This window comes from Elephantulus edwardii, unplaced genomic scaffold (genome assembly GCF_000299155.1).
Source record: "Elephantulus edwardii isolate Elephantulus edwardi_28Jun2011 unplaced genomic scaffold, EleEdw1.0 scaffold00266, whole genome shotgun sequence".
NCBI classification, from domain to species: domain Eukaryota; kingdom Metazoa; phylum Chordata; class Mammalia; order Macroscelidea; family Macroscelididae; genus Elephantulus; species Elephantulus edwardii.
In genome coordinates, this window is record NW_006400016.1 from 1,450,890 (window position 1) to 1,476,300 (window position 25,411).

A 25,411-nucleotide genomic window follows, 5' to 3' on the forward strand; every position below is an offset into this window, starting at 1 on the left:
ACCCAAAATCCCTGTAAATGTTCATTAAAACGAATAAAATTTAATAATAATAATAAAAAAAAGAGGAAAAAAAACCCATCAAGGTGTTTTGCATTAAATTCATCATATTTTCCAGTATATGGAAGGGGTTTATCTATAGGCTCTGGAATTATGTAAGGGCCTCTCCCAATAGGGGGCTGCCACAAACAACCATTACCTAAGAGATAAACAATTCTTCCACCTGGTATTCTCACGGTGGGGGGCAAGTGTTTGGGTTTTTCCTTTGAAGGAGTTCTTATAAGCCCTAGAAATCTAGGAGTCTCTGGAGTGGTCATCTCTAGGATTTCCACCATTAATTCTTTTTGTTATAATGCATCCATAAATTCCCTTAAAATCATATTGTTCTTGAGAAGTTTTAACAATGCTAAAAGAACCGGAGGTAATGTTTGTGTATCAAAGTCATCACCTCCATTTAGTTCTTTCTGGGAACATCTAACAAACTTTTAGTAGGAACACTTTGTGTAAAGAACACAGCCCTTTTTTCCCTGTCCCACATAGAAAACACAAAGAGACAATAGAAGAGAAATTACAGAAAGGCCAAGAACAATCATGGAGAAAGCACACGTTCCGAGAGGCTGACTTCCTTGAAGTTTTCGCCTCAATCAGGCGATTTTGTCACGTAGACTCCCTTGGAGTTGGTGTGGCAGCCTCCCAGAGATTACCCATACTTAATGACACAAGATGAATTAGTGCAATTAAACCATACTAAAGCATAGGTTCTTTGGGATGAACCTCTTTCTTCTTTTGGACGCTTTTTGGGAGGAGCTAATAACTAGGAAAAGTAGAGAGTCAACCAAAAAGAGATCCTCAGTGAGATAGATTGAGCCAGTGGCTTTAATAATGGGCTCAAATATTACAAGGGTGGTACAGGACCAGAGACTGTTTTGTTCCATTTTACTTTAGGTGAGCTGAAGTTGGCTCTAAGGCACCCACAGTGACTAACACAAGCCAACTAGACCAAACCAAACATATATAGAATATTTCATCCAACAGCAACATGTGTATATCTCTTTCCAATGAGCATGGATTATTATCTAGGAGAGACAATATGTTCGATCACACAGCAGGACTCAATGCATTTGAAAGATTAAATAGCATAGAACATCTTCAAATAGACCACCAGACATTCAGACAGCAAACACATGAAGAAACATTCAAAATCCTTAGTCATCAGAGAGATGCGAATAAAAACAAATATGAAATATTATCTCACCACAGCAACAATAGCAAAGTTCAGCAGGCCAACAAACAACACTTGCTGGCAATGTGGGGAGATTGGAATCCTTACTCACTGCTGGTGCGAGTGTAAATTGGTGCAACCACTATGGAAGGTGGTGTGGTGCTTTCCCTAAGAGTTGAAAATAGAGATACCATTTGACCCAGCAATTCCACTACTGGGCAAATACCCTAAAGAAACCAGAGCTGCCACCCAAACAGATATATGCACATCTGTGTTTATTGCTTTGTTATTTACAATAGCAAAGAGATGGAAGCAATCCAATGCCCATCAACAAATGAATGGATAGAAAAACTATGGTATATTCAGACAATGGAATACTATGCAGCACTGAAAAATAAGAAACTCATAAAACATTACACAACATGGGTGACCCTGGAAGACATTATTATACTGAGTAAAATATCTCAGTCACAAAAGGACAAACACTGCATAATACCACTCTTATAAAACAGGACTGACATGGAGAGTTAGAGGGGAAACTAGGAGAAGAGGGGCTAGAAAAAGAACACTGAATTGAAATAGGTGAAGGATAGAACTGTTTAAAAGGTATCTATGATTAGGCATCATTTACATGAGGACAGTACAGAATAAGAGGTGCAAAGCAAAGTGGACTAGGGGATGGGGAGGGGAGGAAAATGGAGGAAATGTGCTAAAAGGAATATTTTATTTTAAAAAGAAGAAAATGAACTGGGGGGAGGGATGTAGATGGGGGAGGGAAGAAAATGTGCAACAGTGAATGAAGGAAAATCCAACTTTTGTGTAAACTTTTGTTAAAATTACAATTAAAAAAGAATGAATAAAGCTTCTAAAAGGTGTGAACAAAAATTGAGAAAGACAAAAGCAGAAAAGCAAAAGAGCTCCCAGGGACCAGGTCCCATTTTTCGGTGTGGACTGAGGCAGGCCAGAATGTCACTAAAGAGGGTTTTTCAGGGAGGTGATATATTTATAGTCTAATACCAAGAAAACATTCTTACCACTGGACCAGTAAGCAGTGTAATGATGGATGGAGAGGAGATTCAAACTGTCAACCACTTCATCTTGCTTGGATCCACAATTAACACCCTTGGCACCAACAATCAGGAAATAAGGAGACATATTGCACTGGGAAAACCTGCGGTTAGGGACCTCTCCAAATTTTTGATGATTGATGATGTCAGTTTGAGGACTAAGGCATGTCTGATTCAGGCCATAGTCTTTCTGATTACTTGCTATGCATCTGAGAGCTGGACAATGTATAAGGATGACAAAAGAAGAATGTGACGCCTTTGATCTGTGGTGTTGGAGAAGAGCACTGAACATCCCATGCACGGAGTGCTCTTTGGAGGCAAGAATGCTGAAGTTTCGTCTCACATACTTTGGGCATGTTGTTAGGAGTGGCTATTCCTTGGAGGAGGACATGATGTTGGGAAGGTGGAGGGACAGCAAAGGAGAGGAAGACCCTCAACTAGGTGGCTTGACACAGTGACAGCTGCAATGGGCAGTGTGTCAGGAAGTGGATGGTGCAGGATAGAACAGGGTTCAAATCTTTTGTTCATAGGGTTGCTACGAGTTTTACTCAACTCAATGGCACCTAACAACAACAATAACAACAACAACAACAAACTTGACACCTCAGCTCCAGGGCTGCTCCTAGTGTCCCCCTGGTGAGGAAGCTCCACCCTTGTCACTGAGGACCTTTCCGGTTTTCATTGCCCACAAGGCTCATTGCCATGGTGTCATCCACCCAGTCAGTGCTGTGCCATCCCCTGCATGAACATGTTATCAAGAACCATCTGTGAGCTCCCTAACACCGGGCCTGAACACTCGGGTAACTGGGTGGCTGGCAGGCTCAGCCAGGAAGCTCTGCTGTGGCTGGCTAAGGGGTTGGGGCCTGGGGACAGCTCAGGTGGGCCCTGTGCCCTCAAACCTTGGGATGGACTCACACCCTCAAGCTATGGCAACACTTGTCAAAGAGAAAAAGGGGCTTTATTTCCACAGTTTACTAAATGGGGCTCCCTTTGGGGTGTGGACAAGACAAGCTGGCTGTGCAGAGCACCTGATGACACGTGTGGCTGGGGTCCTGTCTTGCCTGGCCTGATGTAGGGCCCAGTCCTGTCCTTGGGAAGTGTGTGGGGTGGGACACTTCTCCGCCATTAGCCCTGTAATCAGGGCATGTCCTGTTAGACCCAAGATACAGACAGAGACACAAACATACACACTCCTACCCTCCAGCCAGGTTAGGGCATGAATCTGGAAGCTTTCAGTCAGCAGTGATCCAGGCATCACCCCTGGCTCACTCATCAACACCTAGGATTTCCCAACATTCCCTTCTGGAACTTGGGATGGCCATGCCTCTCAGCAAGACCCCACCCAGAGCCCAGGAAGTATAAGCCTCCAGATCCTGCTTGCCTTCCGACCTGCCTTGCCTCTGCCCTGACTGAGCATGAGTCCCCCAGGGACAGGGGCGAGGGGCTTCATGCCCTCTCCATGTGACTCATGCCTCTGTGTTGCTGGAAAAAACACACTTCTGCCCCTAGAAAACTCAATCTTGGAGACAGAGGTTGGGGTGGGAACAGCGGAAGTTTATTAGATATGGTGAGAGGGGAGCTCTGTTAGCCTGGTGGTAAGAGGCTGCGCTGGAATCCCAAAAGCATGTGGTTCTAACCCACCAGCTGCCCCATGTGAGAAGGATGGGCAGTTTCCTCCCATGTGATTTACTACTTCTTGAAACCGATGGAAGGTTAGCTATGGTTCCTACTTACCTGCACACAGCAATACCTCTGATAAGACCAGGTTCAGATCTGTTGTCCTAGGGTCTCTGTGAGTCATATGGGACTTGATGGCACCTAACAGGTATGAGGATGCAAGGGGACAGCAGGCGGAGTGGGAAGCTGAAGGGTGAGGCTGGGTGGCGATGGGGGAAAAGGAAGGAGGTGTGGGTAAAGGAAATGGGAAAGATCCAGTGTGAAAAACAATGTATACAAACTTTGCAAGTAAACTAGAACAAAATAAAATTTTATAAAAACACCAACAACTCACAACTATGAGATATCATCTCACCTCAGGAAGAATAGCAAAATTTAACAGAGCAACAAGCAACAAATGTTGGCGAGGTTGTGGAGAGGAGTGTAAAATGGTGTAACCACTATGGAAGGAAGTATGGCGCTTTCTCAAAAAGTTGGAAATAGAAATACCATTTGATCCAGCAATTTCACTACTGGGAATATACCCCATACTAACATACAAGCAGATATATGCACACCCATGTTTATCATGGCTTTGTTCACAATAGCAAAGTGTTGGAAACAACCTGAGTGCCCATCAACCGGTGAATGGATAGAGAAGCTGTGGTATATTCACACAATGGAATACTGTGCAGCACTGAAAAACAAGGAACTCATGGAATATTATTCAAAATGGGTGACCCTGGAGGATATTATGCTTAGTAAAATATCTCAGTCACAAAAAGACAAATACTGTATATTGCCACTGTGATACAACAGGATTGATATGGGGGTTGGGGGAAAACTAAGAAAAGAGGGGATAAATAATATACACGGCATTGAAACAGACGAGGGAGAGCACTGTATAAAAGGAACATATGATTAGGTATTATTGGCATGACAAGAGTCCAGAATAAGAGCTGCATAGTAAAGTGGTCCAGGGTTGGGGGGACAATCAAAGAACTTTTTTTTCCAAGAAAAAAGTGAATGGGGACAAGGAAGGGGACAGGGAGGAAAATGTGTAACAATGAATGACTGGAAATAAAAAAAAAAAAGAATATGTTCAAACCTGTTAATGCCAAATAAAGTATACATTTTTTTTCCAAAATATACAAAACAAAATCCCAAAGGAAACTCAATATAAGATTACATTGAGTTAAAAAAAAAGAATGAAAATTATTGTATGAAACACAATGTGAATGAAGGATAGTGTGAAGCAGAATGTATACTAACTTTATGAGCAAACCAATATAAAATAAACATTTATTTTCAAATGTACACTTACATAGAAGAATAAAAAAAGCACATACCACCTCTCTGAAAGTCTTGAAAGAAGATTAGACAATTGGCGATGACTTCGGGGTTGACCGGTGATAGGAGCACCAGTGGCCATCAAGTTGACTCACGTTAGACTGTTACTGCAGGGGTTTCTGTGGCTGGTTGTCCGGGAGTTAGATCGCAGGCCTTTCGGACCTGGATTTTCCGTCTTCAGTTAGCAGCTCAGCGGCTTCGCCATTTGCACTTCCTTGCTGTTGTTAGGTGCCCGCGAGTCAGCATGGCTCATAGAGACCCTGTGAACGACTGATCTGAATCCTGTCCTGCCCGGTGCCATCTCCTCGTCTCCGACACTTGAGCCATTACTGCAGTCACTGTGGAGTGAGTGACTTCATAGCGACTTCACGGTGGGTTGAGAGGAAGACCTTCAATGAGATAGACCCTCAATCCATCTTATTAAAGTTCTTCCTCTCTTTCACTGACCTCCTGAATTTGTGATGTTGTTGTTAAGTGCTGTTCAGTCCAGTACGGCTTATTGCAACCCTCTGAGTAACAGATGTGAATCTTGTCCAGTCCTGCAACATCCTCATGATCTCGGTCACGTGCGAGCCCACTCTTGTAGTCATTGTAATCTATTTTAGATTCTAATCCATCTGGCTGAGGGCCTTCCATTCTTGTTTTGACTCTCCACTTTTCCCAGCATGATGCTGGTTTTTGGTGCAAATTATTAAGTTAGGGTCACATACGTAGAAAATCGAGTGGCGGGGTGGGGGGCAGGGAATAAGGCTCCAAGGAGTTGTAATGAAATCTAGAACTTTGCAGTGAATACCATTTACATAGTCACAGTAATGACTAAATATTGTGCTAACATGGTTATTGTAGAAATCTCTCAGGAAGATGCAGGCTAGGAAAGGTGCTGGTGTGTTGTAGGCATCTGAGGTGAAAGAACTAAATCCTCATTACCACAGGGTATCGTTATCAGAGAAAATATAATATTAAAAAAATATCTGCAAAGACATGAAGATGTGAAAAGAGGTGAAAGTGGTGGCCCTTTATGTCACAGCACATTGCTATTGAATCAAAACTGATCATAGCTGACCCTCCGCTGGGTTTTGAGGCTGTAAATTGCATGAAAGGAGATTGCCCATTTTACTCCCAAAGTAGAATCAAATCGCCCAAAAGGGGAGCCTTTGGGTGAGTGGTGTATCGCTCTCCTTTTGAGGAGGAGGGAGTCACCATTGTGTTAGGAGATGGTGAGAGATACTGTTTCTCATTGCAAATGATTTGATTCATTAAACTGGGTACACCAATAAGTCTACAAAAACAGCAAGTTAAACAAACACAGGTGATACCAAACATTATAAACACAATAGAGCCAGTAGCTCAGGAAAACATAAATGAGAATGCCAGAGGGAGGTAAAGTTGGATTGTGATGGGAGAAAACACCTCTTAGCAAATGAAGCTTGAGTTGCAGGCACAAAGATGAGGCTCAGCTCTGTGAAAATCCGAGAGGAGAAGGACCCAGGGGAAAGGAGCAAATGCAGAGACCCAAGGTCATGAGTGAGTTTAGCAAGTTGCCGGTATAAAAAGGAAGAATGAAATCAGGAAACAAGCAAGTACTGGAAAGCAGGTCCTGAGGCATTTATGCTGAGGGCTGTGCTGCAATGCCCAAGGCAAGTGGTTCAAATCCACTAACTGCTCTGTGGGACAAGAATACGTTTTAGACAGAGGAACTAATTGCCTTTTAAGAACACATCCATTAAACAAATGCTTGGTTCGCATGGATAGGGTGGTCTATACTGTTCAAGGTACACTATTGCACTTATTGAATACCATTTCTTTCTTTCCTTCCCTGCCCTGCCTTTTTCTTCTCTTTTTAGCAGAGAGAAAATGAAAAGTAGAGAAAGAGGTTCTGTTCACCACAGTAAGTCAAGATTCAGACCTGGTACCACTCCCACCCCCTATCTCTGTGGAGAATCCTTGGTGCTGGTCCAATGGAGAATGAGGAATAAGAACATTGGAAAACTTGAAAAAATAAAATGCCCCATCACTGACATTTCTAGAAGCTTCACAGGTGACTCTGAGGTGCAGCCATGGTTGAAAGTCATTGGACTAAAGGCTTTCTAAGATTCCCCCAAGCTCCACAATCTATCCTCACATCACAGTTTCTGTTCCAGGACAGTGGGCACTGAGAAGACACTGGTGGCTTTTGGTTAGCTCCTCAGAGTCCCATTTCTTTCTCAAAATCCCAGCATTCTGCCTCTCCACAGGTCCCAGCTCCTTCCCAGAACTTAGCTTTCCTTATAGGTCTCCCATCTACTCTGAGCCATTGGGTGTCTTGTTCCAACTCTGCTTCTATCCTTTTCTCAGAACCTCAGTGGTCAGTCACCACCTCCTTCTGTGACTCTGTGGATCAACCAACTGTACACCACACGACACCACACGACACTACACCACACCATGTCACATTTCCTGCCCTCCTTTCTCTTTCTCCATGAAGGGAGAAAGATAAAGGGAGAGTGAGAAATGAGAATGTCTTGTTCTGAGAGACAGTCTGGAGGCCTGAGGCAGGGAAGATTTTCTTGATAAGGACACTTGATGAAGACACTTGATACGTGACCACAGCCTTCTTGTGACATCCTCTGTGAACTCTTCACCACTCCTTCAGTGGCCTTAAGCCTCACCACACTGGTCTTCCTTCTGTTCTTTGCACAAACTCAGTTTATTGAAGCTTTGAATTTGCCTTGAAGCCTTTGTCTGGAACAGTCTTCTAGCTCTTGATGTATATGATTCCTTCAGTCAGAACTGAAGCATCATCTTAGATAAGATGTCCTAAAACACGCTTTCAAAAGCAGTCACCTCCTTCCCAAAGTCAATCACTTTCTGTCTTCTGACTGTTTAACTGTCTCCCAAATTCATGGTACTAACTCACTGTTGTGTATTGTTGCTCTGCTGGCCTGCCCTTCCTGCTGGAGTAGGAGTTGCCCTGGGACTTGTCCTTGTTCACTGGGTCTTCAGCACCCAGCACAGTACTCGGCATTTTGTGACTGTTGCTGGTTACCATTGAGTTGGTTCTGACGCACGGTGAGCTGCCACACCGTGGAGGAGAACCCCTTCATGAGGGTTTTCTGGTGATCTCAATGGAAGGAGATCTCTAGCCTTATCTTCTGTAGGACCACCGGGCAAGTTTGAACCATCAACCTCTAGGTTAACAATTGTGTGAAAATCATTTGTTTAGAGACCTTTTTATAAGCAGCTCTTATGGCCCAATTGTAAGAAGCTACACTGCAATTCCAAAGGTACATGGTTTGAATCCACCAGCAACAATGCAGGAGGAAGATGGGTTATCTACTCCTGTGTGATTTTCTGCATCTGAAAACCTGCTGGAGGGTAAGCTATGAGTCAAAGGTACATAACAAGTGTTCTGTACCATAGTCTGTAGCATTTTGCTGTGCTAATAAAAAAGCTGAGCATCTCTGGTGGTTTGAATCCACCAGTGGCTCTGAAAGAGAAGGATGGGCAGTCTCCTTCCAATGACCTCTGCAGCCTAGAAAACCTGATTGTTGTTGTTGTCATGTACTGTCAAGTTGGATTCAACTCATAGGGGGCCCTCCAGTGTTTTTCAGAGGCAGTAATTTGCATGTGAGGAGAATGTGCATCTTTCTCCTGCAGAGCAGTTGGTGGATTCAAACCTCCTGCATTTGGGATGACAGTACAACTTTTTACCTCTAAGCCTCCGGGGGGCTCACTACTTGTCTAGGTGGAGGGAGCCTGAGACTGTAAAAGACGAGGTGTTGATAGTCCCTCCTGCTGGCGACCTGTGTTGTGGAGCTGTCTCCCTTTCCCATCATGTGAACTCATATCGTCTCTTAGTAGACTTTCCAAACTTTGCCAAGTGGGTTACTTGAACCATTGCTTCTGAGAGATCTTTGGCTCAATTTCCCGTTTGCATGTGTACTTTGAAATGAGCAGTGTCCTCATTTCCTGTGACTAGAGAAAAATAATGAAAAGAAAACAGGCAAAAGCAAGTAACCACAGGAAGTAGAGGGAGTGAAGGATGAGGTAAGAGAGTTAACAGAGCTGGAGATAAGAGGCAAAGGGAGTTTAGGGACTTGAGTTGGGAACTGGGCTGTGCGTTTTCCTCTAGACCCTCTCCACCTCCACCCGTATTTTCAGGACCACGGAGGTCACCACAAAACCACAACACATGTGAGCTATTGCTGTGCGGTCAGACGAGAATTTCTGATGAAGGGGTGTAACACCATCTTTTCCAGAAAGAGGAAATGAAATAGTCAGTGCCAGGTTCCGCTTTCCTGCTAGTTGGGCCCCTGGGTCAGGCAGAGCAAACTCCCTCCACCTCTGCTTCCTGTTAGCGTCTCTAAGCTGCTGTTAGTGTTATTCATTAACCAGACACTAATATTTCTGTTTACTCATCTGTTATCCTGCTTCTGGACAGGACATCAGAGGAGTGCAGCAATCTTACCAGCCACCAAGATCCTTCTGGGTTGGGCCCAGCCAGCCATGTTTCAACTCAGAACCCACTTGTTGCTCATAGGTCAGTTATGTCGCAGAGCCGACTTCCTGAACAGACTGCCCACAGGGCCTGGAATCTTACAGAAGCAGAAGGCCCCATCTTTTCCCAGTGGAGCCGCTAGTGACTTCCAACTGCCGAACATTCATATCACAGCAGAGCCACTAAACCACTGCCGCTCCTGGGAATGTTTTAACTCAACAGCTCAACATATTGAATCAACTCATAGCTGACCCTCCAGCAGCTTTCTAAGGCCGTAAATCAGGGGGGAGGAAATGGCCCATCTTTCTTCCTCAGAGTCACGGGTGGATTTGAACCCAAGAGGTGCTGTCTTGGGGTTAGCAGAGAAAGTGCCTGTGCACAATACCATAAACAATGTCCAGCTATGGTTTATTGTCTAAAAAGTGGACTGGGGTGGGGGCAGGGAGAGGGAAGGAAATTGTGCAACAATGAAAGACTCTTTTTAAAGAGAAAAACAAACTGGGAGGGGTAGGAAGGAAAATGTGCAACAATGAATGAATGGAATCCAAATTTTCTGTAAACTTTTGTTAAAATACCAATAAAAAATAAAATTTTTAAAAAAGAGGAAAGTCAACACTATAAGAATTCAGGTAAAGACAAAGTTTTTCTTAAGTTTTCTTAAGGATGTGATCTAGACGCCCTTGAATATGTGGTGTGCTGTGGAGCTGGCTTAAGGAAGCATAGATTATTAGCATTTCTTGCCAATCTCATGTTTGGTGCCTTCATGTTGCTAGAAACGACCTGTGACAGGAGCATATGTAACAGAGAAATGGATAAGTGCTATAAAGAAGGGCTTTCCCTGATGCCATCTTTCTCATCCCCATCACAAAGCACAGCTGGCTGTTTTACTCTCCCCAACACATGGTTGTTATGTCCTGACAAGTCACCTGCGACTTATAGCGATCCTATATACAACAGTCTCACTGTCTCTGACACACCTGCCTCCATTGCCCCAGTTACAGTGTCATCCATGTCAACTGTGCTGTCCCTCCACCCTTCGAAGCATTGGGGATATTCATTTATCAAATAAATCACAACTTGTAAAGCTTTTTCCTGGCGATTTGGTTTGTGAACCGGCAAGTTTAATGAGTGAGGAAACAGTTCCCACTTTTAGGAAACTACTAGCTAATGAAAACCTGTGTGTTTACACAGCAGTCTGTGGTTTTATAACCTATCATGTCCACAATCTCCTTGATCCTAACAACTATCTCCCTTCTGCAACAGGCAGGTCGTGATCAACTTAAAATGGAAATCAGGTTTTGCCACTCCCTTGCTTAAAGCTCTAGAATGACTTCCAAAGGTTCTTAGAACAAATCCAAACTCCTTCCCATCGCTTAAAAGACTTGAATGTTTGTGGGGGTTTTTTTTGTTTTGTTTTTGTTTTTTTGGCTGAAAAAGCTCTGATGGCACAAGTGCTTAAACACTTGACCACTGATTTAAAGGTCAGCAGTTTGACTCTGCCAGCCTTCCATGGGACAAAGTCTGCTTCTACAAAGGTTCACAGCCTTGGAAAACCTTTAGGGGTTCACTTCGAGTTGGAATTGACTGGACCACAAGGAGTTTGAGTCTGTTGTTCTGCTTCTATCACTCTTTCCCTGGTTCACAAGATTTTAGCCCCTTGGCTCGTAAAGCATGGGCCTTGAATCAGCAGCAGCAGCAGCAGCAGCAGCAGCAGCAGCAGCGTCACCTGGGAATTTGGTAAAACGACGAATTGCTGTCCCACCCCACACCTACCAATTCTTAAACTGGGGGAGGTGGGCAGCAATCTATAGTTTGAGATATTCTCCAGGTGATTATAATACATGCTTAAGTTTGTCAATCATTGTTCTGGCCCTATACTGACTTTCTCTCTAAACATTGACCAGCTCTTGGGTATTGAGTCATCAAGATTTTCTACCTCTTTTAGGGTGTTTGTATCAATGGTTTCTGTTTCCAGAATGCTCTTCTCATGGACCAAGTATGACAACTCCTCTTCATTATTCAGGTCTCAGCTGATTATCACTGACTCAGGAAAATATTCTCAACTCCTATATTTGTTTCATTATAGTTCCTCCCACAAAATCTGTTGCTACATTCTGAAATTACCTTGTTTGCTTGTTTATTATTCCTGCCCCACCCCTAGCATGGAAACTCCAAGAGGTCAGGTAATTAGTACACTCTGTGTCAGCCTCTAGAAAAGTTACAAATAAATTACTAGTTTACCGTGAAGAAATGTACTGATACATCAAGTGGCTTGATAAATGTCAGAATTTTATAAATGAGTAGTTGAAGTTTTACTTTGAAAACTTTGTACCAGGTCCAGTGATTTTCTTATAATCCCTTGAAAAGCAAAATGACTTCTTCAATTTTGTACTTTCTTGGATAGCAGGACCATCTATGTCCCTAAAGTATCTAAGAATCTTGTGGTTAGAAATGGTTTGGCAGCTGACTCATCCAAATATAGGCGTTTCCTCAAAGACTTAGGACTTTAAGAAGACCCCCAATGAGATGGGTTGACTCAGTGACGGCCATGATGGCTTCACACACAACAAGTGTTGTGAGAATGGCCCAGAACCAGTTGTACACAGGGCCACTGTTGAATAGGAGCCAGCATCTAACAACCACCACAAGAACTTGACCACTCCTGTAGACTGAGGAGTGACTGCCCTGATAGGTCGAGGCAGTTTCATTTTACACAGTTAACTGAAGTGTGTCTCCCTGCCTCTCTGCCATATCCCTTGTTCTTCTCTGAGTGGGCTACATACGAATGTCTTTCATAGTATGAACCTTATGTCGTCCCAGCTACCCATTCAGCATTTTCTTGTTTGCTATTTAAGTGCCAGTGAAAAAAGCACTTAGAGTCAAGAAAACCTAGATCAAAATTTCTTCTCTTTAATTTATCATAGCATTTAATATGTTCTATTGGTTAGGGACCTCTCCAAAGTACTGAAGAGCAATGGTGTCTCTCTGAAGACTAAGGTGTGTCTGATACAGGCCACGGTCTTCGCAATCACTTGTTATGCATCAGAGTTGGACAATGACCAAGGAGGATAGCTGTGGTGCTGGAGAAGAGTATTGAGAATACCATGGACTGCTAAGAAAACAAGCAGATTCATCCTGGAAAGGGTTAAACTTGGCTTTCTTGGTTTGACTCCCTAAATTAGTGTCCTTAAAAATATGTTGCTCAGTATAGAACATGCTTCTGATTAGACATAAGTGGAATGAAATTATCATTAACCTGTTTTGACACCATTTCTTTTAATGCATCCAAAATAAAATTAGCTTTTTTTTATAAGTTATAATACATCAAGGACTCATAGGAAGCTTACAGTTAGAAGAAAAATCCCATATTTTTTCCTCTGTCATTATTGTTGTAATAATAGTGTGTGGATGGTGATGGCAGCATCTGACCTCTTAACTTCACAAAGGGAAAAAGAAAATTTCCATCACAACCTCATGGGCACAAAACCAATCTCTATGAAGCCATACACACCCCTCTCCACACTTTAGATTCTAAACTTTTCTTCTACTACCAACCACTCCTTAATTCTCTACTGGGTCTGATACTTGTTACAGTGGCCACACAGAATTCCCAGACAATACTCATGATTATGGGGTTAATTGGGGAAGCAACATGTTACAATTCAGATTCAGAACCAACTCTTCTTCACTGCAAACAAGACATCTGTCTTTCAGGTATCTCTGAAGGCAAACTTATTTGTGGCCTTTAGTCTTGTGACCTTGACCTTGACCCTGCTCAGCCAAGGGTTGCAAAGCTCTTTTGGCTCTGCTATTTTTAAGTACCAGTGAAATCATGGCTCAGAAGAGCCACATCAAGCAATTCACCGCAACACAATTGTCAAACAAGGTGTCCCATATCCTATATGGAATATGGCTGCCTGATTAATTATGATAATTATTTCTGTAAGTAGGATATCTGAATCAGTGATTCAAATCCACCAGCTGCTCCATGAGAGAAAGATGGGTTCTTTCTTCCCATGAAGATTTACAGCCTCAGAAGTTCAACGGAGGGTTGCTATAATTTGCAATCAAGGGGAAGTGGGTTTTGTTATATTTAAGGTTTTTTAAAAAAATTATTATCCTTATTTTTATGATTTGGAAATAGAGAACAGAGATTAGAGAGTGACATCACGCTTGGAAAAGTGGAAGGTCAATTTAAAAGAGGAAGATTCCGAGTTACCACGGAGAAGGAAGACCAGCCAAGGAACACGTCCTTTAGATTCCGGCTCCTGGACTGGGATGACGATCTCCTAAGAACTCTGGGGCTACAGATGTTAAAGGAAATAAGGGCCTTCCTCCAGCATTGCCAGGAGAAGCCTTCTTCTGGAGCCCGTGCCCTGAGCTTGGACATGCAGCCTCCTGTGCGTTGTGAATTTTTCAGGATACCTGGAAGACTTTTTATGTTGTGGATTAGAACTATTAGAGTTCAGACGGAGTTCCGCCACCAGACAGGCCGGGAAGAGACCCAGGAAGAGCAATAGTCAGCCATCCACCGTGGAACTCCAGAGGTGCGAAGACTACCCGCCACTGTGCGACCCCCCTGCAGCCCGCACCTGTGTGACCCCCTACACAGAGGGTGCTGCTGCATAAACAACCAGCAGCGCCCAAGCCCCTCCCCCACCTCTTGGTGGTAGTGTCCAAGCCCTGCGCTCCTTACCCCTCTAGTCCCTTGCTTTCCTCCCCTTCCCCCGCACCCCATCCAGCTCCACAACCATGCACCTCAGCCCCCACCACAGCCCTGTGACTTTAGGGCACCACCGCGATCTGATCGAGCCATCACCTGGAGCTATCAACCGAGCTGTTGTGGAACTAACCTGGCAGAAGAAAGGCCGATGTTGTCCTGGACATGCTCACCAGGTAACACCAAGAAATCTGGAGGACAACCACTTGGCCAACCAACTGGAAGAGATCCATTATTTGTACCTATTCCCAAAAAAAGGTGACCTGACAGAGTATGGAAATTATCAAACAATATCACTAAGATCACAGACAAGCGAGATCGTGCTGAAGATTATTCAGGAACAAATGGAACAATAAATCAGCAGAGAACTACCAGATGAGCAAGCTTGGTTAAGAAGAGGCTGTGGCACTACAGACATAGCCAACGTCAGGTGGATCTTGGCTAAAAAGGCAGCGCTACCAGAGAAACATCTATCTGTGTTTTATTGACTATCCAAAGGCATTTGACTGTGTGGATCACAACAAATTGTGGCTAACCTTGAGAAGAACGGGAATCCCAGAACACATGTTTGTGCTCATGAAAATATATACTTGGACCAGGAAGCAGCAGTCAGAATAGAGGAAGAAAATACTGCATGGTTCAGAATCAGAAAAGCATTCAAAGACACCGGCATGAATTAGCATCTGGCCACAGCATCCTGACCAGTGAGTAATAGACAAGCTCACGTGTTCAAGTTCCAGCAGGGTGTGCTTCTGCACTTGACTCAAACCCATCTAGGACTGTCTAAGGCACACCAAGCCCCATGAGGATAAAGCAAGAGCCCTTTGCACAAGAAGTGTGCACCCCAACCTGGCAGTTCCATTACGCATCATTTGCTGTGTGACTACTGTGTACTAAGCTGGATGTAAAGGAGGGACCAGGACAAACATGGGGTGAGTCCTGCCCTCAATGGATTACAGATTCATGAGATTCATGGGGGAGAAGGATTAATAAAGAATAACATTTATTCTTAAAAAAAAAAGAGGAAGATTCCATGAAATGGATTGACACAGTGAAGACAATAGGCTTAGGTGTGTTGGAGATGATCAAGTTGGCTCAGGATAGGGCGGGGTTTAGAGCTGTTGTTCAGAGGGTGGCTGTGAGTCAAAGCTGATTTGATGGCTCATTACAACCACAGTGGGTTGGATAGAAGTCAGCACAGAAGCCTTTCTGGAGACAGTGAATGTTGAGTGGAGGTGGTGTTTGTTTTTGTTTTTGTTTTTAAGGAAGGAGAAAGCAAGAGAGCAGATGAAGAATCTTGAAATGAGGGGAAGAAGCATAAACAAGAAGGGTCTCACTGAAGAATAACTTCTTGGACAGTTTGGGCCTGTGGACAGAGATGCATGACTCTAGTTGTTCATCATAATCACCTGGAAAGTTTTACAAAGCTCATTCACCAGAGCTTCTGGGGTGGCTGTCTGCAAAGTCATTACACCTTCGTAAATTCTGATGTAGATAACCTGGATTGCAAATCACAGTTTAGAAGCTGGAGAGTCAGTGAACTCAGCTAGAGAGAGGGATCTTCCCTGTGATGAAGTGTGAAGAGTTAGGCAGGCAGAATTGGGAAGGAAGGGAGGCCACAGGGCTGGCAACAGAATAGTGTGAGTTCCTTGGAGGAAGGTTGCTGTAGTTGGGTAGATGATAAGAGAGCTCTGAAGGCTTTTCCAAAGTCAACCACAAACTGTTCAAATTAATACATTAGTGCTTGTAAACTCCACTTTATGCTACTGTAAAAAACCCGAACATATCACAGACCACGTTTTTAGCCCTTGTGGTAGATCAGTAATTCTGAGTCAAGACTTGCCCTGTATTCTCCAAGTTCAGCCTTTGGCAATTCCCTCACTTACTTCACACTCATTGCCTCTTCATCTCCAAATGCCACCTTTCCCCCGTTTGCTACTGAATTTGACCCTCCGTGCCATTTTTGTTTCCCCCTCGCTTGAAAAATGTCACAAGCCTTGCCATGACTTCAGAGTTCTAGGATTTTTATTTTTTAATCTGCCATAGCATCCTGCATGGACTTCCGTGTGTGGCCACGGTCAGACGTGGGCTCAGTGCTCAGCCACCTCCTGGCCAGTGTCGGGTGCTGAGGAGGAAGAAGATCAGACCCAGACCTTAGACAGCTCCCAGTTTAATGGGGGAGATGAAATGCACACACGCAGTAACTGGCACACACAAAGCAAGAGGTCAAAGTAATGCAGTGCGAGCTCCAGCCATTAGAGGCCAAGCCCCCGACCCGTCCTTCCCGTATCCTTTGTTCAGACCTTTCCGAGTTTCCTCCTCCATCTCCTTTCTATTGACATCCTTCCACCAACAACACCTAGACCAGTGCCCGGTATCGATTCTAAGTTTATTTTAGGGCTCCGTGCTTCCGCTGCCAGCTGCCCCTGCATTCCACTTTGCAGTGGGGAATTCAATCAGAAGCAGACGCCAAGCTGGTGAGAGAGGTTTCACAAGGCTGGGTGTTTCTTACAATAACGTTCCAGCCATAAATTGGGGTCTCAGGATTGCTGAGTCTGGAGAAAGAGCCCTCACGCTCCCCCTCTCCCCACCTGCCCAGCCCCCACAGGACCCACACCCAGGAGGTCTCTGCAGTCTCATGGGAGTCATTCTGTGGTGAAATCAGAACTGGGCGCCGCATCCGTTTGGTTCACGCTCCTGTCCCCACTGGTCCCCTCGGCAGACGCTCTGCACGTGCATCCCATCAGGGAAGAGGCCTGATCTCTCAGCATCTGCAGCCCCTTCCCAAAGGTTCTCCGCACCACCGAGGACGAGAAATAGAAAAGCAGGGGATCCAGGGTGGCGTTAAGAGAACTGAACACCACGGCTTCCACTCGCCACGCGGGGCTTTGCCCGGTGTGATACCCCACCAGGTGAGAGACGTTGTAAGGTCCGAAGCACACCAGGAAATTGAGCAGGGTCACGACCGCCAGCCCCACGGCTCGGCGCCGCCGCTGGGCCCCCACGTGGGGCTGCGTGAGCATGATCCACACGAAGCGCCAGTAGCAGAAGATGGTCACCACCATGGGGATGAAGAAGAGGACCAGGCACAGCTCCAGGCGCACCGGGAGCACCACGTCGCGCTGCTCCTTGGTGAAGTTCTCGTAGCAGACGAAGGTGCTCCCATCTGTGGTCGAGTTCAAGTACTGGACGATGATGACGATGCTGCAGTGGCCGAAGGACATGATCCAGGCCACCAGAGCCGCGATCACGCCGTACACAGGCTTCCGCGAGAGCTTGTACTGCACCGGGAAGGCCACTCCCAGGTAGCGCTCGACGCTGATGCCCGCCAGCAGCCAGGTGCTGCAGTAGATGCTGCTGTAGAAGCCGAAGGCAGTGAGGGCGCACAGGAGCTCGGGCAGGTGCCACTGGAGGCCATCTGCCGCTTCCACAATCTTAAAGGGCAGCAGCAGCAGCAGCAGCAGGTCCGCCAGCGTCAGGCTGAGCAGGAGGACATGGACAGGGGCAGGGTGGGGCTGACGGATCCGCCCCACGAAGGCCCGCAGGGCCAGGAGGTTGGCGGGGAGACCAGTGAGGAAGATGATGATATAAGCCGCCAGGATCAAGGAATTGCGAAATTCTGGCATGCTCATTCTGGAGGATCAAAAAAAGGGCAAAGTCAGGAGGCCCCGCTGCAGCCTGGCTTGCAATGCCCACATTCACCCCAGGCGTGTGTCCCCTTCCAAGACTTACTGCTGCCTCTACTGCGTGCATACACCACCTGCCGGAGCTTCCCAGAGCAATTATTGACTTTGCCTTGGGTAGTATATTAAGCAATCGTTATTATGTTTGCCAGCATGTGTCTCTGGGGAAGCCCAACCCCTGGCTTCCCATGGGAATTTCTCCCAGGCCCCCGGTTTCCTCAACCTTTCCCTCCCACCCTCACAGCTACACAGCAAGTCACTGAAAATACTTGACAAGCCACCAGGCCTGGAGGAGAGAGTTTTAGGATATTTATCTTGGTTTCACCAGGGTTGGCAGGCTCTGACCACATAAACTCAGAGGTGGCTCTCTTCCGGACCCTGACTCACCTCCAGGAATCAGGTGCCCAGTCCCCCATAGCCCTACTTCATTCTGATTTTTGCTTTTTGTTGTTGTTCATTTTGCAGAACACAAACCCTCTTCCACCTCTCTATCTCTGTCCAGCATCAGACACTGAGATTCAATTAAGAAACGGAAGCAAGCAAAGCTTAAAAACAGGCACAGTAGCAGAGTTAAACCAGCACTATGCTTTTGGGGTTTGCCTCCAGAACACAATAGAGAAAAGGCAGAAAAGCCCATGGTATTTAGTGGAATCACAGGTTGCTATTTTGACTCTAAACATCTCTTGTCAATGGGATGACTTCGCTTGGATTCTAACCCTCACTGGCCACACAGTATTGTCCCTCCATCCTGACTCGTTTTGAATGCCCATCCATGCCCCCTGCACCCACACTGGTTTCTGTCTCTAGATAGGCTCCCTCCATGTCTGCCTCTGAGAGACTTCCTCCAGCCCTCTTAATATCTCCCCCTCAAATTCACATCCCAGCATCACTTCCCAGAGCTCAAGACTAAGCTGGCTGCCTTGCCTGGTCTTCCGTCCAGAGGTGGGTTCCTGGACAGTCCTGAAGGGAGGTCTGTCAGCTTCTGGGAAAGAAGGGCAGAGGTTTTTAGCCACTGCTACCACTCATTTCACAGAGGAAAAAAAAATTGTGGGGAACCTGGCTGGCAGAAAGCTTTTATATTTTATACCGGAACAAGTCACATGACAGAGGAGAGAGAGAGAGAGAGAGAGAGGAGAGAGAGAGATATCAGTGACTGAAGGCTATCTTCTCTCAAATAGGGCTCCAGCCTCTCATGCTGCCCCGAGGAATCTCTCTCTGACTTCTAGACCCGGATTTTCCTATCCCACATTTGTCAATTAAAAAAAAGTTATCTCAGACATTTCCCTCATTTTCTAAGTCCCAGCCCCTTGTCTTCAGTTTTCTAGGTGTTTTCTTCTATATTTTTACCCATTCTCAGGAAATAGTATTCTTCTCTTTTCTACCTTTTACATGGTGTCTTGTTCTTTCTCCTTATTCTTACTCCACTTTGTCTTCTCAATTGAAACAAAGTTAGTTTTGCCCAATCTGAATCGTATGTTATGGGAAAATGGCATGAAATTAAGTCTTGGGTTCAAATCCGAGTCTTTCCTTTGATGTGCTGTGTGACCCAGCAGTGGATTTTCTAACTCAGTTTTCTTGTCTCAGATGAGGATAGTAATATTCACACACACACACACAAAAAGATTTTTGTAAGGGAGCTCTGGTGGCCTAGTGGTAAGGAGTTGCCCTGCCAACTCTAAGGCATGTAATTCAAATCGGCCAGCTTCTGCTCCTTGGGGGTGGGACAGGGTGGGGGGAGACAATCTCCTCCCATGCAATTTACAGCCTGTGAAAACCCGCTGGAGTAGGTTCTGACTTGATGGACCATAACAAAAACAACAATGGAGTTTCTGTCTTTTTGAAGACTCTTTTTTCACAGAGGGAGAATCACTTAGTGAAAGATTTTTAAGTTTAGGGTACTGACACAACATTTTCCTTGGAAAAGGGCCTGGAATTCCAGAGTTTTGATGTGCCTGTGGGGCTCTCTGTAGGGAATGGGTACACAGGCTCCATTTCTTACCCATCTCCTTAATTTCTTCCTCCCTCTGCACTAGACCTGACTTATAACCACACTTGTTTTCCCCCCATTATTCCCCTCTCAAAACCTGAAGTAGGTCCAGTTTAGGTACAGCAGTCCCAGAAGCTTCCCAGAGAGCCTTTTTGAAACAGACAGCTGAAAAACAGCTAGGACATGTTTTCATCTTGACCCCATCCTGACCCAGGGAAAGGATCTCTGCTTTGTTATTTGTGCTCCTGATTTCTGCCCACAGAATCTCCATTCTTTTCCTGGGACATATCTACTCCTGTTTTGTTTATTCGTCATTCATTCACCCTTCTCTTCCTCCCTCCCTCCATTCCTCCATCTATCCAATGACCTATCATTCATTCACCCACCCATTCATTATTTTAATGGCTCAGAAGCCTACAGTCCAAGCATCTTGATATTTAACTTTTCTTTTGTGCCAACTTTATAGTCCCTTGAAACCAAGACAGGAAGCCTGAGTGCTCCTTAGAAGCAAAGATGGTGCACCTTCTTCTCCCGTACTGTGAGCATGTCATCAGGAGAACCCACTCAGTGCTTGCAAAGGGACATCACGCTTGTAAAAGTGCAGGCTCAGTGAAGGAGAGGACCCGGAATGAGAGAAACTGACATGACTGTAACAGTGGACCAACAGCAGAGATTGTGAGGATGGTGCAGGATCAGTCAGGGGCTCATCTGGTTCTACGTGGAATTGTTATGAGTTGTACTGACCCAGTGGCACCTACAAGAACAAAGTCAAAGGTTCTACTTGCCTATCACCTGTCCCCTCAGCATACCTGTGCGCTTTCCAGACAGATGCGGGCAGAGACCGTTCTGTGTTGCATCCTACCAAATGTACTTGTACCACATTATGACTCTTTTTTAGAAATAGGCAAGAAAATAAAAATTTCATTATAAAGTTGAAACTTACTAGAAAACAAGTGTTGAGTAAAACTGCTTCTCTCACCCGTGCTTGTTCTTCCTCCACCTTCTGCTTTTCTTCTGTCACCTGTGTGGAAGAGAGCATCAAACCCCTTCCTCCATAGTGGTGACTCTCCTTGTTATGAAGGTAGGATCAGAAAAGGTGACCTTGAACTTGGGGTTCATGACGCTCACCTACATCACAGGAAATGGAAATGCAGCAGATCCGGGGAATGCAAAGGGGTGAGTTTCCACGGAGTGTCTTTCACAATCTCCTCCGAGTTTTACTTTCTCTCAACATCATTACAAACCAGCTTGTTATAATGGGAAGTTGAACCCCCTGTCTAAGGGCGTGTACAACCGCTTTCTCCACTTCTTTATTTCTTAGTCACTTCTCAGTCTCTGGGTTCCAGTCTCATATGTTCATGCGATGCCACTGTTGTTGTTGTGTGCCATCGAATCAGAACCGACCTGTAGCTGACTGTCCAGAGGATTTTCAGAGGCAGTAAATCCAATTCATTAGTAAAAACAACTCACTAAGCATGGAACTGCAAGGACGCATGCGTGGCCCCGGAGCAAGCTCGGCACGTGGGGGGCACGCTGGGGGCCATGCTGAGGATAGCCTGGGGGCCATGTGGGTGGCAGGCTGGTGGGGGCTTCTTGGAGGGAAGCCTGGGGGCCACATGGGGGACACACTGACACCGCTGCAGGCGGGGCACTAGGCTCATGTTCTTGGTCGTTAGGGGCGACAGGGGAGGGTAGGCTGGCGCTGGAGGGAGGTGTTAAACAGCGGTGGATTGCTGTGAGGGTGGCCTGGGATCTGTGCAGATGGAATCATTCCACCAACGGCCACAGGAGGTGAGTTCAAGAAGACCTCGAAATTCCCACAGCTGGAATATTTCCTTTGGGGAAAGATGACTGCGGCTTCTGAGTGAGAAGGTAATAGAGCTCTGACCCACTAACACCAGAAAAGGAAGGAAACAAGCTGGAGTGGCTTCCTCCTGACCAGCTGCAGAAGAAGAGGGAGGTGAGCAGGTGAGATACTACCATCAACAGGAAATGAGGGCTTCAACTTTTGGACCTTGTTGTTTCCTTGGGACTTTGTTCTAGAAAGTACCCTATCTCCCAGACAGATGCACAAGAGGAAGCAGGTCTGAGACATAACCAGCAGTACAAAGCTGAGTCTTGTGGACCACGCTTTTGGAACCTTGCCTCTTTCCTGGGCCTGTGTCTACTCAGATGAGAGCGACTCCCCACTGACAAGCTACAGAGGGGACCAGTCTAGGGAATGGGCACTAACACTAACAGACTTGAGGACTGACCTGTGTGGATATTAACTGGGCCTGTATCTGCCCAGTCAAGGGCACATGGGTTGGCCATTAGCTACATTTGAGACTAAGGGGCTGCACTGTTTGGACTTTGTTACTTAGCTAGATCTGTGTTGCTCAGATGGGAACTGCCCTTCCATGCAGGCGAGAAGTCAGGCACAAGGGTCAGTCACTTTTACCAGCTGAGACATGGAGAAGGCATAGTTCAGTTTGGTCACCTCCCTGGCCCTTTATCTACTCATACAAGAGAGTAGCTCCCTCCTAACCAGACATATGGGAAAGGAGAATGGTGCTAGGATTGGTCAGGAGCACTAACTGAGACACTGGGACTATGCTATTCAATATCAACCACATCCCTTAGAAAAGACCCCAGGCAGCACTCCTGGGACATTGTCTACCCCCTTCCTCTCCTCTGATAGAGTACAGTGATCAGGGGGAGTGTGGTCTCCAGCCCTTGCTGTGCACCAGCACAACTAAGGACAATAACAAACCGTGGAAGAGGTGAATAGCACCTAGGGGAGATTCCTTCAGGCTGCATTGCAGACCAGAGGGAGGTTGAAGAACTGTGGGAAAGGTGATCTTTGCTATAGTACAGGAACAAAAAGGACTCTTGATTTAGTGAGTTGCCCTCCACCATAAAGTGAACACTTCAAGTATGCAGCTAATCAATAACATTGTAAAGATAAAGAATTGTGAACAATCTATACAGACACAGTAGAAACAGCCTAAAACATAGCAAGAAAAAAAAAAATCACATAATGACAAGTAGCGGGCAGCTTCCAACATTGTAAAAAAAAACCAAAAAACCAAACCAAACCAAAACAAACAAGCTTTCTTTTAAAAACAAAACAGAGCACAGAGCCTATTTGCAGACCCAGTGAATAGAGACAGAAGGGCAGAAGAAATATATTGACAAGAAATTATTTGAACAGCTACTGAAGAAGGTACAAATGAGTAAAGAAGGAATAAAAGTCAAGAATAAAGTTGGAAGCAGGAGTGGCATCCACTTTGGAAATGGCTTGCCTCCAGAAACTCTATGAACAGTGCTCAGGTCTTCCATTCATAGGGTTGCTATGAGTCGTCTACAACTTGACGACACACAACAACAACAACAACAACAACTCCAGAGACAGGCAATCTGAAGAAATACATTGATGAGGAATTATTTGAACAGTTATGAAAAAAAACGTGCAAATGATGGAAGAAGAGAACCCATGAATAAAGTGATTCCCCTAGAGACAGGGAACCTGAAGAAATATATTGATGTGGAGTTATATGAACAGCTATGGAAGAAGGTGGAAATTATGGAAAAAAAGAATGGAAGCCACAAATGGAATAATCCAGAGACAGGAAGCCAGAATAGCTATATCAATGTGAAAGAGCATGAAAAACTTTAGAAGAAATAGCAAAAGATGGAAGAAAGTGGAAATGATCACAAGCCAGAGAAGGTACAGCCAACACAGTCCTGGAAAGAATAGAAACACGTAAAAATGCAATCCAGAATATCAAGACCAAAATGGCAGAAGTTTCCAACATGCTCGAAGGATAAAAGGCACAGAAGAGATGGATAGAGTGATCTGGAACACAAGAAGAAAATGCAGAGAGGAGATGAAAGGAAAATGAAGAAAATATTAGAATCATGTGGGATAACATCAAAAAAAACAACATAAGAATGGTCAGAATACCAGAACATGAAGGGGACAGGGAAAGCACTGAGAAAATTATAGAAGAAGAAAGCTTCCCAGTTATCATGAAGAAATCCACATTCAAGAAGCTCAGCAAACCCCAAATAAATTAAACTCCAAAAGAAAGTATCAAGATGTAGTCAAATTCTCTAACACTTAGTCAAATTCTCCAAAATCAAAGATAAGGACAGAATGCTGAAAGCAGCAGGAGAAAAACAGAGAGTTGCCTTCAAAGGAGAACCAATTAGATTAAGTTCTAATTTTTAAGTGGCAGAATGTTTCTGATTTTTACACACAAGCAAGAAGATGATGGGATGGCATATACAGAAGATTGAAAGAAAATAATTGCCAGCCAAGAATCCAGTACCCAGCAAAGCTGTCAATCAAATATGAAGGAGAAATCAAGTCATTTGCAGGAAAGCAGGAACTCAAAGAGTTTGTGAAAACAAGACCAACTCTATCAAAAATACTAAGGGAAGCCAATATGTTACCTACAAGAGACACATCCACGAAACGAGGGAAAAGATAAAATAAATATCAAATGGTTGAAAAAAAAAATACCAAGCAAATTACACTCACAAAAAAAGAAAGAGGGACAATACTAATCTCTGTTAAAATAGACTTCAGAGTGAAACCACCATAAAAGACAAGGATATAATGATTAAAAGCACAGTAGATCAAGAAGACATAACCTTGGTTCACATCAAATGATTGTTGTTGATTGCCTTCGAGTTGAGCACGACGTATAGCGACCCTATGGATAAAAGGCTTGAATCCTTTTTCTAACTATTGACATTTATCCAAGTGTGGCATTCACTCACTAAAAAACATGCCTCTGGAAACTCTATGAACTTGCTTCCAAACATCAAATTATAGACCTGCAAAACATGTAAAATAATGGTTAATAGAAAAAGAAAGAAATAGATAGCCCCACAATAGTGGTAGGAGACTTTAACACACCACTTTCACCAAAAGACAGGTCAGCTACAAAGAAACTTAGCAATGAACCAACCCATCTTGACTTTGTAGATATATGCAGGGTTCTGCACCCAACTAAAAGTCAAGTGCACATGATACATTCTCCAGAACTGATCATGTATTAGGACACAATATAAGCCTCAACAATTTCAAAAGCATTGTAATAATAGAAAGTATTTTTTTTCAGACCATAATGCCATAAAACTAAAAATTAGCAACAAGAGGGTAAAGCATATAAAGACACCTATGTGGAAGCTAAGTAACACCCTGATAGAACACAATTGGGTTATGATTGTTGTTGTTATGTGCCGTCAAGTCGTTTGCGACT

The 25,411-nt window shown here is 44.7% G+C and overlaps 1 protein-coding gene and 1 pseudogene across 1 annotated transcript; both read right to left on the reverse strand.

Moving 5' to 3' along the window:
• The window catches only part of LOC102859527, a 65,557-nt pseudogene extending 57,261 nt beyond the window's left edge, over positions 1-8,296 (reverse strand).
• An 8,838-nt stretch (positions 8,297-17,134) lies between these two features.
• Positions 17,135-18,115, reverse strand: FFAR2 (free fatty acid receptor 2). The gene has a single exon (XM_006899679.1). The coding sequence runs from the start codon at positions 18,113-18,115 to the stop codon at positions 17,135-17,137; it is 981 nt and encodes a 326-aa protein (XP_006899741.1).
• Between the last annotated feature and the right edge of the window lie 7,296 nt (positions 18,116-25,411).

Bases quoted from the DNA above. Each gene is read 5' to 3' on its own strand.
- FFAR2 (XM_006899679.1), bottom strand. From the start codon at position 18,115: ATGCCAGAATTTCGCAATTCCTTGATCCTGGCGGCTTATATCATCATC.